At 31.4% G+C, this 20,252-nt stretch overlaps 1 protein-coding gene across 20 annotated transcripts in view; it reads left to right on the forward strand.

Annotated features, from left to right (window-relative positions):
• Positions 1 to 20,252, forward strand: part of ADGRL3 (adhesion G protein-coupled receptor L3) — a 1,041,133-nt gene that overhangs the window by 721,932 nt on the left and 298,949 nt on the right. For 18 of the 20 annotated variants that reach the window (XM_074272799.1, XM_074272781.1, XM_074272789.1 and 15 more), the window contains 4 exons: positions 1,007 to 1,312; positions 4,705 to 4,808; positions 11,450 to 11,635; positions 14,813 to 14,851. In XM_074272799.1, the coding sequence (XP_074128900.1) occupies positions 1,007 to 1,312; positions 4,705 to 4,808; positions 11,450 to 11,635; positions 14,813 to 14,851 (635 nt within the window). The remainder of the gene's footprint in view (positions 1 to 1,006; positions 1,313 to 4,704; positions 4,809 to 11,449; positions 11,636 to 14,812; positions 14,852 to 20,252) is intronic. The other 2 variants (XM_074272787.1, XM_074272793.1) reach the window with 1 other exon arrangement.

The raw sequence follows: 20,252 nt of genomic DNA on the forward strand, positions 1-20,252 counted from the left end.
AAGAATAACTTTACCTTTGTTTCTTTAATATGTGTAAAAAATTGATGTAATTAATATTTGTGACACTGAACATTGTAGAGCAGTTTTCATGCATTACTCTTTTATTTTTTCCTCCTACATTAGGAAAACTCACTATAATTTCCTTCAGAATAATTTTAGATGATCTACTTCAAATATATATGCAATATCCTTTTAGTTAAAACCAATGTTAAGGATCATCACCTGAGAATTTCAAGGTTAAAAATATATATACAATATCTTTTTTACTTTATATCAAGGTTAAAGAGCATCACCTGAGAATTTCAAGGTTAAAATACATATATACCTATATACAGATCTATAATTATATATATATATATATGTGTGTGTGTGTGTGTATACACACACACACACACACAGTGATGATCAACTATGAAAGGCTTGGTTCTTCTCAGTGGTTCAGTGATCCAAAGCATTCCCAATAGAGGTTGGATAGAAAATGCCATCTGCATCCAGGAAAAGAACTGAGGAGACTGAATGTAAATCAACACATGTTCACTTCTTTTTTCTGTTTTTTATCTCTCCCAACCTGATTCATAAAGCAATATGTATTAAAAATAAATACAATTAAAATGCACAGACACAAAATCCTTTTACTTGACACCAAGGTTAAGGATCATCATCTGAGAATTTTAAGGTTACTACCTTTCATATGGAATAGATTGGACCAGATGGAGGTCCCCTTTTGAGTTATTACTAGTGTTTTTATGTCTTTCTAATTATTCTTTGTGTTGTATTGAGAATTTATTCTTTAAAAGTAGTTTTGATCAACTTTGGTAACTCTGAAAGCCCTGTTCAGTATCTGATATTGACCAAATTCTTGTCTGGTGCTTAAATTAATGCTTTTCTATGGGTTCTCACTCATATACAAGCTATAAAAAATGAAATGGAAGATTTGCAATGTTTGGGGAAGTCTGAAGGTCACAGAACAATCACTGAATCTGGTGTCTTTCCTTTTGTATTTTAGAAATCTCTACCACAGGGCCCATGGGCCTGGGAAGCACGACCACCACCAGTACCACCTTGAGAATAACCACCAGCAGCCCAGGGAGGAGTACCACAACATCAGCACCAGGGAGAAGGAATAGAAGCACCAGTACCCCCTCCCCAGCAGCAGCAGCCCCAGATGAAATCACCACTCACCTTCCACCTGCTTCCTCTCAGCTCCCAGCTCTGGAAGAGAGCTGTGATGCTGTGGAAGCTCGGGAAATCATGTGGTTTAAAACCCGTCAAGGGCAGATGGCAAAGCAGCCATGCCCTGCGGGGACAGTAGGTGAGTCCTTTAGAAGGACCTAATTTACTGGCCTCACATTCTCTTACTTTGGCTCAGTTGTCAAATATTCCTTTAGGCTGGTTCAGTAATGCAGATAGAGTAATTTCAAAGGGTAGTTGATTAATTATTAAGTCTGATAAATTAAACTTAACATAATATCCTGACTAAGCTGTGCAGTCTTGTCCAAAATGCCAAAGATTAGAATTTGGTTAGCATGAGGTGCTGTGAATAAATAGATTAGAGAATAGGGATGACAAACTTGCACAAAGCATTGCAAGATATTTTACATCTAGTTGCAAGTCATTTTGGGCTTATTTAAAACTATCAAGTAAACTGTGAAAATTATTGAGAAAAGGCCCTACAGAGGACAAACATGTGTCAAGGGATAGATAAGAATTAAACAGTCTTTTTCTCAGCTTTTATTTGTGTGATTCATAATATTCCTCAGGGGAGCCATACATTGTGATTTTACTTATTTATTTATTTATTTTAAAACAAGAAATGCTTTAACCTTATCACAGTATAATTGGACTCTAGCGAACTTTTTTTTTTTTTTTTTTCCATTTTGATCTACTGCATTTTGTTTGTATTATTTCATCAGTATTTAATCAGTCAGTAATTAATCAAACGTTAGAATGGCAGTATACCATTGCCCTTACTTGGGATTTATGTTCCCAGATTATAGAAATGAAACCATAAAGCCAGGTCCTTCTAATATTTCTTATAACTGAAATTGTCCATTATAAGGTTTTTCCTGTATTTGTGTTATATTTATTTCCATGAAATTTTTGACATAGTAAAAGATATTTTCAGAACTATGTTATGAAGAATCTATTTCCTTTTCCTCCTCTTCATAAGTATTATTATATTGGTGGATTATGGAAGTTCTATTAATATAGTCTCTAAATAAATAAAAATCTATAGATAAGCAATTATTTATTAATTATATTTATTTTAAATAATATTTTGTTTATATAGAAATATATATATATATATATTGTGTATAAATATAAAATAGATATAAAGATATCTATAGACATAAATATAATAAATGAACATACATAAACAAATAAAATAAATATATATAAATAAACAAAAAGCATTTGACAAAATCTATTATGTCCTCCAAAAAGGGTGGAAATATGTAGGCCTGATGATAGTCTAATTAAAGGGAGGGAATCTTAATTATCTTTGTATCTTTCCTGGTGTCTAGCACAGTAATTTGCATGTATTAGTGATTGTTAAATGAATAAGTGGATAAATGAATTCCTAACTCATTTGCATTCAGAAGTGTTTGGACAACTATAGCCAAAGAATGTTGATTAATTTGTGATATTTCTGACTATGGGAAAAAAAAAAAAAGAAAAGATACAACTTTAAAGTCTGTCATCCTACCATGTATCTCTTATTCATATGAGATAAAGAGGTAGAGTGAAAAGTGTGATCAACTTAAATTTGGAAAGACCTGGCTTCATACCCTACTTCAGATACTGATTAACTCTGTTAACTTAAGCAAGTCAGTCACTTAACTTCTCTCAGTGTTTAGACAATAGGAATAATTGGATAATGGAGATAATGATAACTCCACTTTCATATAGTTGCTTTGAACACCAATGAGATAAGTTATATAAAGTGCATTGCAAATCTCAGAACACCATGGCCATGTAAGTTATTATTATCATTATTATACTGATTACAATAATTGTTATTATTAAGTTCAAAGCACACAAGAAACTTTGATAGGACAACAGAAATGATTTTATTTACTTATCATTTAATGATAAAGCTCAAAGCATGATTATATACCTTTGTCAAGTGATTTTGCCATTGTCATTCCCTTCTCATGTCTGCTCAATAAAGTCTGAAACTTCCTTTAAAGAATAGCTCAGTGTTAACACTTATATGACCCCTTTCCTCATCCCTATCTCCAGCTGCCATTCTTCTAGAATTTTTGATATTATTTTGAATTTGTTTTTATTTTTACCCATTTGGTATTTACTTATTTGCATTCATATATGTGCTTTGTATTTATTTACACATCCATTCACACCTCCTACCTTATCCTCATTTCATGCAATATAATCTCCTGAAAGTATCTTGTTTTTATAACAAGAGCTTAATAAATGTTCATTTAAATGAACATCTACTATAAGCTCTGAAAGGAGAAATTCCTTAAATATAGTTAGACTTTTTACATCTTTGTTTTTCTAGATCAATTTGTGCTGATTGACCAAGCCCTAGAAACATAAATAAGGTTAACTAGAAATAATGTGTGTGTGTTTGTGTGTGTGTGTGTGTGTGTACATATGTATATATATATATATATATATATATATACACATATATGTATATATATACATACTATTTATCTATAGATAGATAGATAGTATATATATTTTTTAAAACAAAGACCCATATAGAAACACCCAAATGGATAAAAAGTATATATTATCTAGATAATCCACTTAGGTGGTCATGAGTAAATGTATCTTAGATATTGTAGATGAAGAATGATGTGATTAGAATGGAAAGAAGGCAGCAGAAAACATTAAATTTGTAAAATTATGACATGCTTTCAATGAATCCAAGTTTCTCTTTGAAACAAAAGCCTTAAAAAATTGATTATGATTGTTGTTCATACATTATCCACAATTTCTAGTTATGCCAAAGTGCAATGAAGAAATGTTTGGTGTATTAATTATGCTGTAACATATTTTTAATGATTAATCGTAGACAAGAAACAATATAAAAAGTATCATCAGTTATATGTGATTGGAAAACAAAGTAGGCTGGGCACTTAGGACAAAGACTATTTATTAGTTGAACAGCCTGCATATTCCACTGATATCAATATCGTATTGAGTTCTACATGCAGAATATTAGTGGATATACCAACTTTGGATAATTTATTGGACAGAATATATTCATTCAGTACAGGAAAGAATCTACTCAAGGCTTTTGGGAAATTCAGTGTGCTATTTCATTAGATAATGAGTTATCTGTCATTAAAAATGTTAAAGAAACTCAATGACCATTTGTCCAGAACACAGAAAGGACTTGTGAACTAGCTGCAGGATTAGATTTAGGTAATTCCTAAACTTCCTTTACTTTGAAATACTTTGAAAGGATTCTGAGATTTGACAGTAAAACAAAATGTTTTCAAAAATAAATGCATAATAGTGTTCTACTTGTGGAAATTTTCAGAAAATAACTTCCCTTTCTATATTAGATCACCTTTTAAAAGGGGGAAAAATCCTTTGTTCAAAATTCAATTATTCTTTATGCTCTAACTTAAACATTTAGTGCAGTGAGATAATTCAAAGCACAAAAGCACCATTATTAATATATATTGAAAAAGTAAGTACAAATCTACATTTTTGTTACAATTATAGGTGTTTCTACCTTCCTTTGCTTGGCCCCTGATGGAGTTTGGGATCCTCAAGGACCAGATCTCAGCAACTGTTCTTCTCCTTGGGTCAATCACATAACACAGAAGGTAACTCTTTGCTAACTGATACATCATTGTGAATTACAAATGCTGAAAAAAAAATCAAGGAACTTTTAAAAATCAAAATCATTTTCTTTCTACTTCCCTAATTGCACATATAGGTTGGTTGTATTAGAATGGGAGAGGGAGGTCTTCAATAATTAATAACATGCTCTAGAGATTTCCTGACATCTTTTTTGAGATATCTGTTCTCTTTAAAGTTATATGATGTTGCCTGTTGATTTCTAATATCTTAACTTCAATGTTATATATTATAATTTATAATTACAAATAATATTCTTTTAAAAGCATTAATTAAGCACTTTGTATTTGTCAGAAAAGTATGCTCGGTACTAGAGACACAAAAAATAATAGTTCTGCTCTCAAGGAACTCACATTCTAGTGGGGAAGACAAATATAAATATAATGAACAAATAAGATATATCCAAAATAAGTTGGAGATGATCTCGAAGGGGAGACATAAGCATTAAGAAAGACCTTGAAAGGCTTCTTATAAAAGGTACAATTTTATTTGAGACTTGAAGGAAATCAGGGACGAACAAATCCTAAAATAAGGAAGTAAAATACTGTACTAATAAGGAATAGCCAATGAAAATGCATAGAATCTGAACGTAGAATGTTTTGTTCAAGGAACAGTAAGGAAGCCAGAGTTTGTAGAGTGTGTAGAGGGCCATAAGGTATAACAGGACTGAGAAGGTAAGAAAGGGCCTGGTTATGATGGGCTTTAAAAGTTAAACAAAGGATTTCATATTGGATGGTAGGGGTCAATAACAATGACCACAATTACAATAATATGCTTTCCATAGCAATTCGAACAAGAGATATTTTCAAATTTCCAAAATAAAAACTTCCAGTATATGTACCTTATTTTAATACATGTATCTTGGATAGATAGTGAATTAAAAAAATATATAGTTCCACTTTTGAAATTTTGTCATTTGATCAATGTTATTTAGAACCTAATTTATCAATGTTGAAAGTACATGAATGCGTGGCAATAAAATTTTGCAGACTCAATTTAACAGGATTTATTTGGTTGCAATATGTTGAACATTTTTTATTATTAATGCACTATGGGACTTTGTGTTGATTTCATAACAAACAGAGACCAGATGTGCACTTATACCAAAACTGTTGCGGGATGAAGCCTTATTATAGCAATTTATGTGGCTTTATTCACTCCTAATATCAGGAGTCCTTCTATGGAAAATTAGGCTGTAGAATTTCTGAAAGATATTTTTTTCCAAAAGAAATATCACAGATGATAACCTTAGAAGAAATACAGTCTTGCATTTGCACTCTTCTACTCATTTTTAACTACCCTCATTCTCAGTGATATACTGTATGTTAATCAGTAAATATTCACCCCAGTAGCTCATGTAGCAAATGAGCCATAACTGTCTCTTCACCCTAAATCACAAACAAGGAGTAATGGGTGAAGATTGTAGTTACTTTCTTATATATATTGATATGTAACAGTCATGATACCTGTAGCTATTCAAAGCTGGTAGATTGGATTAACTCTAGGCCAATTTCAACACTAATCCTGCCACAGAGATTGGCCTTTGATTTTATTACAGTGTAATTCTGACCCCAGGGTGAATAACTCTTGTGGGATATGATCAGATTAATAGATCAGTAGCATATCTGGTACCATTAGCAGCTTTGCATTTTTAAAATGTTTAGCCTTTGGGTTAATAATGATTTCAGTCATCATTCACCTAGCAAAGTGGGTGCTTTCATGCTATTTTCTGAAAATATACTTCCAGAAAAAAAATACTTAGACTTTTCCAATTAAGAAAAGGACAGGATCCACAGGAACACAGATTTAGGGCTGAAAGGAATTTGAGAAGAACAATTTCTTTATTTTACAATTTTACAAAAGTCAATAATAGAGCCTAAAAGTTTTGCATCTAAATTGATGCATTCTTGTTTCAAATTGCTGCATAAATAATGTTATAATGTATTAACATAAAATAAATAATGTTGCCTCATTTTTCCCTTGCTGCTTTTTTGTATGTAATCTCATAGAGGAAAAATATTATCTGTAGTAAAAAAACAAAGCAGGGGGGAACAATCACTACCCTTTTAATTGACAGTTTTGTTTGTTCCACAAACGACACTTGGTTTTCCAAAGTTCTTTAGACCTATCAATTTCTTCCCTATTAATTTCTTATTCCAAAAAACATTTAATTTGGATTTTTTTCTGATCAGAATCAAGGATCTATCAGATTTATAGATCAGAAATTCATAATGGCTTTTTAAATAAAGTGAATTTCTCAGCATATCATCTCAGTCAATATATTTAATTTTTTAAAACAGAATTTGAGAAATTTCAGGAAGCTTAGATACCAATCAAAAGTCTAATTATCTCATTTGATAGATGAGAAATCAAGAATAAAAAAAGAAGACAAGCTCAAGGTTATTTGTGTTGTTAGTCTCTCTTTATTCTATATTTTTGTTTTTGTTTTTTTTTCAGTGAGAATTTCTTTCCTTTCCTCCCTCTAACTTCACTGTGGCTTCTTTGAAGACAGGCTAGTATTAATTAGTATTCTGTGATTGGCCCAGTATTCTCCTTCTGGTTCACTTATGTCATAAGTACTTTATCCATTGAAATACTGCCATTCTTATTCATGTTGGATGTTTAGACAATAGCAATTGAACTGAGATGAAACTCTTGACTGCTATCTAGGGCCCTAACTTATGGTACTGATATAAACATAAATATAGATGAAATTTTCTGTTCATTATTTTTGAATACTGGTTAAAAGAATGAAATTATAGATAATGATAGCCCCTTGGCTGTCATTCTTTCCTCTTCCCCCCTATTTACTTGCAGCATACTACTACAGTACATACTACTCTCCCCGAGAAACTTCTCACTTCCCTTAATGATTTGTGTTTGAGCTTCCTTACCAATATTGATGTTCTAATTTATTGATGTCCAAGTGTGGAGACTTTTAAATGAAGGTATTTAGATGTAAGCTTCCTTTCAAGTTAGTCTTCATGTTTGACTATTGAGTTCATTTATGTTACATATATGGTCAGAACATCTATTTAAAATTCTAAGGATTCATAATGTTTGTTTTTCTGATTTATTTTGTAAATTCAAAGAAAGGATACATTGAATTAACTATGAAGAAGATGTATCCATTCTGTCTTAAGTACAAGAACATGCAATCTCCTTTCCTTTCATGCTACATATGCTTATGAATTTTGAAATAGTGCTGTCATTTCAGGACTTTATTTATTTTTTTTTTTGAGAAAGTAAAATGAGAGATGCAAAGGAAGTTAACAAATTGCAGGATAAGAAATAGGAGGCAAGTGTTTGATCTGGAAGTACAAAATGAACTTTGTCCTCAAATTTGCCTCATTTATTTAACTTTTGGGGTAGATTGAGAATTCTGTGAAGTTTAGTGTTTGGGGAAATAACTCAATCCAATAACCACTTACTGATTATCTATTATGAACAGAACATTGTACTACGTGGGTAGAAAAATAAGATAGGGCCCTTGACAAAAAATTAAAATATAATAGGAAATATATAGTGCACTGTACAAAGTTTTAAGAGAATTCAATAGAATGAAAGGACAATCTAGGGACATCAAGTAAAGTTTTCCAGAGTAAGTACCATTAGCCTAGGGAAAGTCAGTAGAATCATTTAACTCCCAACTATAAGAGACAAAAGCATTTTGCTGTTGATTTAATAACTTTGGCTGAGATTGATGGTAAAATAGATGTATTCTTTCAGGGAAATGGCAGTGCTGCACTTAAGTACTTTGAATAACTCCTTAATGAATTCTTTTGGCACCCAGATTAGGATTTTTATATAATAAATGTCATGAAATGTCAAAGCTTATTTCAAAGAAAATTGTTTTTGGCTCCTGTCGAGGCTTAAATATGTAAATAATATCAATCTCTGTCATAATTAGTATGCTTAACTAAAGCTTATGGTTTTACCCCTATTTTGAAAAGATTATTTATTGAAGGCCTGGTTATAATACCACTATTTAAACTAGACAGTGATTTGCTAATCTATACAAAACAAAAATGTAGATTTTTTTCAATGCTTACTCTTTATTAGAAATAATTTTTTAACAGATCTGAGTAATTGAAGTTAGAAATGAAGTCTTCTTTGAACTCTTTTAGTTGTAAGAATCAATATAGATGTTCCTATTATTTACCTCTCTCTTATGTGTGTACTTCATAAATCTAATATTCAATATAAGGGACCTGAATTTAGCCATCACTTTGATACAAAAACACTTCTAATCAAAGCAGAATTCATGACTTCAGCTAGCAGTCATTCTTCAGAATTGAAGTAATACAGAAAGTGACATGTTTGCTGCTTGTTTTTTTCTGCTTCATGCACTTTTGGAATGTTAGCACTAGAACAGATCTTATATCATTTAGTCCAGCCCTGTTAGTTTGTACATTCAGCTACTGGCCTCAAGGCCGAGCAAAATTTTAGCGTATGTATCCACTTAGGTGACATTCTGTTTATTTACAGGTTCATTTAAAAAAATCACCCGGACATCAGTAGTTCACTTTAAGCTTAATATTATTTTCTTCTTTTTATTGTTCTATACAAAATAATTGGCTCTTATTAGACTATGAAAACTAGAAAAAATATTAAGTATTAGACTGTTTTTCACTTAAAGAACTCATGTATAATATCAAACTAGTTCATGTTATTGTGATTTTTCTTCTAGGTTATTCCGAGGCAAGTGTTCTTATTGCTATCCCACACATTAGAATATCCAATGCACAAAGCAAAAATAATGATGAAAGTCTTCCAGAATTTCCTCAGAAGAATATGTAACACTTATCCAAGTTTATACAACTATAAAGCATAATAGTTCTCCTGAATCTAAATTCTCCTGATTCCTAGCTAGACCAGTATAGCTGTCTTATCCAATATGCCACTTTGCTTTTCCATTCTTATTTGTATTATTATGGAAAAGACCTCTTTCTAATATAGATATTTTGCTTTTATAAGCACTTGTGTTATTTAACTAACTACTTAAACAATTATTTTTAACTTTTGTTAAGGGAATTACTACTAGCTCCCCCCCTTACTATGATCATTCATAGCTGTTTATAATAAATACTTCAGGCAAACTTTCCAAATTTATACAGAAATTAAATAGTAATAATTTCCAGTAATTTTTCCATATTTCTTTGTTTTGTAAATTATTTTGCTTATCATGAAACTTCCTGTTTAAATATAATGAAAATTATACTTAAGCTAATATTCTTGAATTGAATGTAAAGGAAAAGTAATATATATTTTAGATATTATGAAAATATATCATATTTCATGTGAAACTGAACAAAGTTATCTTCCATGTGGGTGTTATCTTAACTAGACCAATTTGAACACTTATTCACCATGCTTTACAATCTTAAAAATGTGGTGGATACTTTAACTACTTAACTGCTTTGGCTAAACTAAAAGTGACCAAACCAGATTTCAATTATTTTAATCCCATGCTCCAATATTTCAGTGAATCTATGATATAATTGATATGGCTACATGTTTAGATGAACCAGATTCAGTACTATTTATGGCCTCCCATTCTCCTTTCAGTATTCTTCTACCATCCCGTACAGGAAGTCCATTGACTTTTACATGTTTTTTTGGCATTGAATAGCACCAGGGTGATACACTGGTCATTCTACAACTTTTGATCAGATTAGCTTGCTTTATCTACAGGACACCAAGGGCCCCACACAAAACATTCTTATAGTTTCATGGAAATAATACTCTAATATGAGTCATAAGGCTTAAATGTTTTACTCTAGTTCTATTAATACTAGATATATGACTTTAGGCAAGTTAATTTCTATTTGCCTCAATTTTCTCATCTGTCAAACAGGGATAATGAGTCACACCCAACTTTTAGAAGGATGTTGACAGGATAAAAGGAAATAAAATATATAAAGTACTTCACAAAACTTAGTATTATATAAATGCTAGTTGTTACTGTTGTGGACAACTAGCTAGCCCAGTAAATAGAATGCTGGGTATAGAGCGTACTTCTGGCCTCAGATACGTATTAGCTGTAAGGCTCTGATCAAGTCATTTAGCTATACGATCATTTCCTCCTCTATAAAATGAGCTGAAGAAGAAATGGCAAACTCCTCCTATAATTTTGTCAAGAAAATCCCAAATGGGGTCTCAAAGAATCATACTGGCTGAAACAATTGAACAACAAAGCAGATGGCAAGCCACTTAAAACTGTCATTGCCCTAGGTGACTTTCTAATACTCTTAAAATGCACAGGAGTTGCTGATCTATAATAATGGAAAGAAATTTCCCAATATGAGTTTTCTTATAGAAATACATTTATAAGTTTATTCCCCTTCTCCTTTTCCACCTCAATTTTTTAAAAAAGTATATGTATACACACAGAATTTTAGATTTTGTTTGTTTGTTTGTTTGTTTGATTATAGTTAAAATCCAGTTAGGAGTAGAGGCACAAATATGTACTATTCATGATTACCTAATTCCATCTAGATTTTACATATTTTAGTTGGAAAAGTCACCAAAAGAAGCCTTAGAGAAGAGCATGTCTTGACCTAAGTAATAAATATCTTTCCACTGTTTCTTGTTTTCAAAACTGTAGTTGAAGTCTGGTGAGACAGCTGCTAACATTGCCAGGGAGCTTGCTGAGCAGACCAGAAATCAGTTGAATGCTGGGGATATCACCTACTCAGTTCGTGCAATGGATCAACTGGTAGGCTTGCTGGATGTTCAGCTTCGAAACTTGACTCCTGGTGGAAAAGACAGTGCTGCACGTAGTTTAAACAAGGTAAGCAGCAAAGATGAAGGGTAAGAGATGGGATGGAGTTAAAGCAACTGAGTCTTTCCTTCTTGGCAAATGAATAGTTTTTTCCAGGGTAGTCAGGGTGTGCCCACTATTGTCAGTATGATTTGTAATTTAATGTGTAGAAATTATATTCTTTTCATTTTGGTCAAAAAACTAAATTTTTTAAAAAGAAAAAAAATAGATTATGTCTCTTTTCCCCCCACAATATTGAACTATATTTGTTTTTTACCTAATATTGGAGGATTAAGTGAACATGAATACATGTGATTTAGAATTTAGCACCATTACTGATTTTACTCATTTATCTCTCCTCCTTATCTAATGTTAAAGCTAATAAGCAATACATATGACAGGTGAGCATCTAGGTCATCAAAAAGCAAAAAATAATAAAAGAGAGAAGAGCAAAGAAGGAAAATGTTCTCTCTATAAACCCTGAATCAGTGGTAGAGTTAAGTCTGAAATAGGACATTTGAAGGTTATGCATACACACACACACACACACACACACACACATACACACACATATACACACACACACATACATGCATATGTTTTTGTCCATACTTATATATCCTATATTAATGTATCTCTATGTAGATATAATTCTATATCTATATGTGTGTGTGTATATGCATGTGTATATATATATATATATATTTTCTGAGGGATTTTTTTCCTTTCAGAGACATAAAGAATTTTAGATTGTTTTTCATTTTTAGTATGCTATATAATGTTTGGATTTAATATTTATGAGGACTTTGCATCATTAAAAAATTTTAAAGCATACCTAGATTTAATAGTAACACCATTATTATTTGATCATCACTCTCTAGTGGATGCCAATAAATTTATAGGTTGAAAAAGAAAGTATTCAAATTATTTTTGTAAGGAAAAATATAAAGGGCCAGGTAAATGCTAAGTATGAGAAGAAATGGAATTTTCTGAAACTCCATAGTCTCAAGAGGTGAATAAACAGTCTACCTGGTAAAAGTATGTCACATTTGCTCCATTCAAATGTAGTGCGTTCACTGAATGTTGCACATGAATGAAGTGATAGAAGGGGAAGATATTGTACCAAATTTTAGTTGCTAAAAGACAGTGACAGTCTTGCTATTTAAGAAAACAAGACTTAAGTCTCTACTATGGAATTCCCAAAGATAAATTTACTCCTTTAAAATGAAAAAATGGCTAAACAGACTGGTTCCTCAACTCAGTATTATTCAGTGCCATATTGAAGGAAAGGTCTCATCAAGATAGAAGGAAATAAAGATTAATTGCTCACTATAGATTAGTCAGATAATTTTATGACAAATGTTTGTGTTGAAAAGTCAGCCGTAGAAGACAAATATTGTTAATTATATTTGATGTGTATTATTATTAGAGGCTATAATACAGCATCAAGGTTTTTTGTCATTAGCTTGTTTTATTGTGGGTTTTTTTTTTTTTTTTTTGGTTTTGTTTTTTAAATAGCCATTCTCTTAATAGTTCTTCAAGCCACAGATATCCATGGAACCTGTGAATGCTGGAAATTTAATGTGTGTTATTACCCAAGCTGAGTTGATACTATTTAATGAATATTGCTGCCAGCAACTGTTATGATCGTATACTAGAAGTAGTCATTCGTATTAATGTTACCTATCCATAACATGATTTGTTAAAGCAATACTGCTTATCTTTATTTAAAATGATGTTGATGTCTGATAATATCAGGTAAAGCTGGCAATTAATGTCACATTCTAACTGGCTCCAGCTAATCAGCTTTCCTATTCTGGATATCAAATAACGACATAACAGTCAAATTTTCATTTCTGAGGCTTTTTTTTTTCCTCTCTTTGTTTCCCATTTGGCTCTTTTCAATTGTATGATGCGGTTTGTCATACATTAATTTGCATGATGAGCTAAACAGTTGGGATCCATGAGGTTGTTCCCATGCTTGCTGGCTTGCTCTCATTTCTTATGGTCTCAACCATTCCCTTAAGTAGTTATATCCTGTTAGGTTTGCAAAGTCAACTTAGTACAAATCAATTGTTTTCAGTAATGAAATCCCAGAATGTATGGAGGGAGGGAAGCCTGCAAAATAGTGATCTGAGTCATTGATCCAAATGACAGACCCTGTAATTTACTTGCACTCATTCTTTCTTGCTCTATGAGCAGTTAAGAATGCATGAATTAAAGTAGGAAGAAGTGCTTAGAAGACAAAAGGCATCAGAGTAGCTGCTTCTTAAAACCTGATGATTTCTTCCTTCAATAACCTGGGCTTCTCAGGGATTGGAGAAATATGGATAGTTGAAGAAAAGAAGTAATTTACAAAGATTTTTGCTCTGTTCTTTTGCTAGGTCAAATAGCATTCCTTATGTTTTTATTTTATTGTTTTAAAGTTTATAAAATATAAAAAGAATTATCTTTGATCTTCTGTACAGAAAAATATAAAATCTCTGTGCCCCAAATATACTTCTTAACAAACAAAATTTCTAAAGTCATGTATAATTATCTTTTTTGGGAGGAGGGATTTAAAGGAATGATGATAAATGCATTATCAGATCAAGAAATCACAAGTTTTTCAACCCGAAATGGCTTGTCCCTTCGTATTTATCCTCATGATGATGTCATAATTGAAAATCCATTTTGCCTCTGTAAAATTTCCATTTGTCATACACACAAGATATATACAAAATATATAGTTCTCATGCAGAATGGGTTACCTGTATGAACTTATAGTTTGGTACACACCTTATTCGTATTTTATAGGATAAACTTAAACCATTTGAGAAAAGGGCTTCAAACATTTGCCAAAATCTGTTTTACTTCGTCTTCATTTCTTCTCTGTAATTCACAACTAACGCTATTATATAATATATAACTTCAATCTAATAACAAGCACTCATTTTATTAAGTCCTACTAATATTTAATTGCAAGATTTCTTGACATAACTAATAGCTTGTTATTATTCAGCTTCCATCATTTTGAAAGGATTTCTTGGGCTACCATTTGCTAAGTCATTGCTATATTTTGCTGCTGCTTAGCTGTCATACTCTTTTAGAAAATAGTTCACAAATAAATTTTGCGTAGATGTGTTCTTTTAAATTTTTTCTTGGGTTCTTCTATCACTAACTTATTTTTTCTATTCTGTGTTTAACCTGCTGTCTTTATGGAATCAGCTTCAGAAAAGAGAGCGCTCTTGCAGAGCCTATGTCCAGGTACTTTCAGTGTTTTTATAAATGTGTTAAATTGTTGAATTGTCTGTGGTGTTAGTATTGTGTATTTGCAACTGATAAAATATGTGTTAATGTATAAAGGCTGCAATCCATTAAAATTAGATTTCTATTGAAGGGGAGAAATATAAAGTATATGAGAGACTCATGATATAAACAGGTTTGAGGGAGGGGGGCGGGGAAGGTTATATTTTGTAGAACAGAGATATCCAGACTAAAAGGAAGATGCAATCAGAAATGGGAAGATTGCCAACTGTTCTGTGAGGTGAGTTGGGGTACTTATTTTAAGGCCTGAATTCTTCAGAAAGGTGGGGATGGAATCATGGATTCATTCAACAGATATTTATTGGGTAGCATCTCTTGGGAAGGCTCATAAAATAACAAGAGAAGGTAATAGCATCACTTACATAGTGCTTTAAAGTTTACAAAGAACCCTATAAAATATTAGTTCATTTTATCCTCACAACAAACTCTGGGAGGTGGTTGCTAATATTCTCCCCTTTTATAGATCATAGGTAAAGGGACTTGCCTGGTATCACAAAGCTAGTAAGTGTTTGAGGCCATATTTGAAATCAACACCACGTCCAGAGCTCTATCCACTGTATAAAATAGCTACCTAAATAAATACAGATCAAGACCACAGATCCTATGATGCTCTTCTGAATTTGAATTGGGTAGTGCTTGAGTTTTTTGTTTCTTTTATTTCTTAATTACAAAATACTGAACTCGCTGTGACTAGAAATAATGATGTGTCTGGATCATTCATATATGTGTATGGCTATATATAAATGTGCATATATCACTATCATTGTATGAGGGAAATGGGAAATCCAGATAATAAAATGATTGCTCTATAAATTGTCCTCAGCAAATGCTAACTTCATAATTCCCATAAAAGCACCTTTACCTTATCTTATTTAAATTTCCCCCAGATGCTTCTGTCTTTTCAAATTTCTTATATGTTGAATTGTTCCTTGGTGCTATATAATTTCAGCTATAAAGAGTAGAGAACCATTCAATTTTATTCAGTATTGATAGAATATTAATATACTTTTTCTTTTATGGTGTGGCCATATTTTACTTTTTAATGTAAAAGAAAAAACATTAAAATGTCCACCTTATTTCTCTTTCAACCTCTCTTTCTTTTCCTTTCTTTCTTTCTAAAGCTAGCCAATACTCAGATCTGAAATCTTTAAACAAGGAAGTTACAAAATACATAGAAAATGGAAAATAAATGACACTGAAATATTTGCAGGACAAGTTAAAGACTTAGGAGAAATATCAAGTTTTGATCATGGAAAATTGTCAAGTCACTTGGTTATTAACTTGTTTTTTTGCAGTTTTTACTTAAGCTATTTTTAGTGGTATTGACCATTGATATGTTTTGATATATATAAGATATGATATATATTCTATGATATATGAATTGAAGGTATCTTGAATAATTCATCTTTCAGTATTTAAAGTCCATGAAGTTCATGATCATTCAAGCAAATATTGCTAATGGAAAATTAACATGTTTTATTCACTAGCTGTTTTTTGGTGCTATAATTGATTATGAATAAAAATTTCTGCTGTTTACTATGCATCTGACAAAATTGGATAGTTTTGGTGAAAAAGAAATAGATGATGATTTTCATTTTTATCATTGAATTATGATTTCATAAAAATACAAATATTTTAGAAATTTCACTTCTTAAAACGATGAAATTTAAGTTATAAAATATTTTAGCTCATATTATTTGATACTTTGAACTAATCTATGAATTAAACATGAAATTAACCTTTATTATGTGACAAAGGATATATATATACATATATATTATTTTTAATTAAAATATAAAATTAAAACTTGTTTAAATAAAAGGTGATGACAAGCAATGAGAGAAGTTTATTTTTGGCTAGATATTTGACTAAAATATGTGATATTCGAGGAATCAATGACAAAATTTTAAATTGTCTAGATTTATTGGTTAAACTATCTTACTCCTGCAGTCTGTAGTCATAAATCCTCTTCCTAAATTCAAATCTGACCTTACTAACTAGCTATGTGACTCTGGGCAGGGTGCTTAACCCTTTTGCCTCAGTTTCCTCATTTCTAAAATCATTTAAATATGGAAAAAGCAAATCATTCCAGTACCTTTTCAAAGAAAACCCCAAATAAGGTTACAAAAAGTCAAACAGCTGAAAAATTACTGAACAATAACACTATTACAATCTAGCTTTTGTTAATATCACTGTTTCAGGGAAAATAAATGGAGGTGAAAACCAAATTAGTTAATGTCAGCATTATTCAAGATGATAAATGTGGTTCTCCTTATTAGCATTTTCCAGAGAACAGAAATTGATTGATATATGACATAATTAAATATTATTAACACGCCTTGAGCACATTCCCTATGTAGTGACTCATTACAGAAAAGGACTTTTACACAAGAGAATACAAAGGAACCTTATATTGTTAAATCTATTGAAAAGCTAACACATGATGTTGATGGGAAAGTCACCTTTTGTCTTTAAGATGACTCACAAGCATGTTATCCTGTGTAGGTCTGAGAAAAAAGGTGCTTAGGAATTCTTGGGTTTCTCACATGATTCAATGTTTTTGTTACAGGGATGGGAAATATATTATTCTACCTAAGCCAATTGATCCATAAGAGAATTTTAAAATAATTCAAGAGAAACAAGAAAATCAGCAATGTTAACTTAGTTGTGAAGGGTTTCTTCTTCCACCCCTGTTTTTTGTATTTTAAGATATAGAAAGATAAAAGGTTAAGACTGATTTTTTTTAAAGAATTCAACACTAAATTACATAAATATAAAAATATTTTAAGTACTCTATTCAAAAGATTCTAAATACTCTATTCAAAAATATTCTTATTGTATTGAGGATACTATACTGCAAGCTAGGGATACCCCTATGAGTTATTTAAAATAAGTATAATTTAAATACTATGGGTTCCTTTATCATTCCTAACATCCATATACTTCTTGTCAGTCTTTACATAAATTCTCCATTCAAAGTTTCCTCAAGTTCTTTTAGTATTTTTTTAGATACATGGGTAACATTCATATTGTCCATTTGATAACCCACACTCTAACTCAGTGGAGAGCTCATCGACTCATTTAAGTGTTCTCTATAACTTTTATGCCATTTACACACAAAAGTCTTCCTTGGTACTGTTTCATACTTGACTTAAGTCTACCATTTGCCCTTTTATATATCTTGAGGGCACCTACAAGAAAGTCAAATGTTCTAGATAAGTAAGACTAATACTCAGAAGACCTAAATTCCTAATACTTGTATGAACTTAATAAAGTTATTTCACTGCTCCAGGAATTGGTTTCCACATATACAAATAAGTCTTCACTAAGTAGCATTTTCCATTTACCATTTGTGGTAGTACTAGGCTAATAAAACAGTTCTTGTCTATATACTAAAGGAGAAAATTATGTATGTGTATTTAGGTTTAGACAAAACAGGTACACAGTAGCCTGAGGAAGTACTAGCTGCTGGGGGAACCAAGAAAGAATTCATGTGGAAAGGGATACATGATCTGAGCCATGAAGTAAAGCAACTATTCCTAGAAGCAGAAGGAGGGAGAAATAGAGGTAATATCAATTACACATGGGAAGGCAGTGCAAAAGAATGGGAGGTAAAGTATTATTTGTGTAGAAAAGCAGAATGGCATTTTAGCAAGATCATAAAATGCATGAAAAGTTATAATGTGTAATAGGACAGGAAAGTCAGGAAGAAGGCATATTGTTGAGAGTTTTACATGCTACACAGAGGAATTTATAATTCATCCCAAAGGTAAGAGGGAACCACTAGGGTTTATTGAGTAGGGAGGAAGACAAGGTCAAAGGTCTGCATTAAAACATTCCCTTTGGTGGCTATGTGGAAGATGACTTGGGTGAGAAGAAACTTTGAGAGAGAGTAATTAAAAATGTATGTTTATAGTTTAGACAAGAAGTAATAAAAGAGCTGGTACAATAGCTTTGTGAAGGGAAAGAAGGAGGTTTATGCAAAAGATGTGGAGAGAGGTAAAAATGACAAGTTGTAATAAGTAAATGTGTAGAGTGAGTGTAATTTAGGAACACCAAAAAAGTGTATCTGGATAACTGGAAGAATGATAGTAACTTTGTCAAAAGTAAGGTTGTTTAAGTAAGGTTGCTAATAATCTCTGGGGCATGTTGAATTTGAGATACCTACAGGGCATCCAGTTCTAAATAACCAATAAAGAATTGGTAATATGGGGCTGTAACTCAAAGAAGGAGTCTAGAGCTATATGTGGGTATCAACTGCCTGGAGATGATCATTATGCTCTTGGGATTTGATAAGCAGGTCAAGTAAAAGTGTAGAAAGACAATAAAAATGCATCAGACTCAATAATTTCTAATGCCCCCTTTATTTCTAAAACCAATGATCTTGTAATTTTTTGGATTGATTCATCACAGGCTGTGACATCTTGACCTGAAATAAAGTAATCTTGCTAGTAAAATTGTGGTTAAAATATATAATATACAAATAGTAATTACATATGTGCATGTATACATATTTTTGTTTGTGTACACATATATACTGATAGACTAATTTAATAAAGAGCCAATTTATCTGCTTGTCTTAATCTGGATTATAGCCACTTTTGTTTTTAGTCTGGATAGTTAAATCACTGTCTTTTGAATTACAGAGGATATCATTGAAGAAGCTTTCTAGCACTATTCAGTTCACTGTATTTAATATGATGTAATCTATGGGTAGTTGCATTTAGAAAATCTTATCATCAATAAGAAACCATTCTATTTGGACTTCACAAAAGATTTTTCAGTGATACTAGTGAATGCATTATATAAGCATGTCTCCCTATTTTATGATGTTTGATGTTAGTACTCAGAGATGATCTTGTAATTACCCCATAATTGCAACTATAATAGAATATTTACCTAGGCTGGACACATACTTTTTTCAGAGAGAGATTATGAACTGATAGTCTTTCTTTTTGTGTGTGTGAAAAAAAAAATCAACAAAAAAACCACAACAGTTTTGTATATTGTCTCAGCTTCTCAGGCAATAGTCTTTGAATATCTGGTCCAGTTTAGAAGATTGTCTCTGAAAATCTGCATTTCCCCTATTGTATTTTAATAAAGCATATCCTGGATTCATAAATAGACCTTTCTCATGCAAATTTTATTGAAATGAAAAAGCTCATGGATTTTTAGTTACTAATGTATCTTCTCTTCTCATATACAAGTATCATTTGTGATCTTTTAAAATCTTTCCTTTTTTGATAAATTTCAAAAAAAAAAATTCATGATAAGTACTTTTAAAATTGTCATCCTAAACATGGATTTCTTTCATATGTATTTAGAGTGATTCATTTATTCT

This window comes from Sminthopsis crassicaudata, chromosome 6 (assembly GCF_048593235.1).
Source record: "Sminthopsis crassicaudata isolate SCR6 chromosome 6, ASM4859323v1, whole genome shotgun sequence".
NCBI classification, from domain to species: domain Eukaryota; kingdom Metazoa; phylum Chordata; class Mammalia; order Dasyuromorphia; family Dasyuridae; genus Sminthopsis; species Sminthopsis crassicaudata.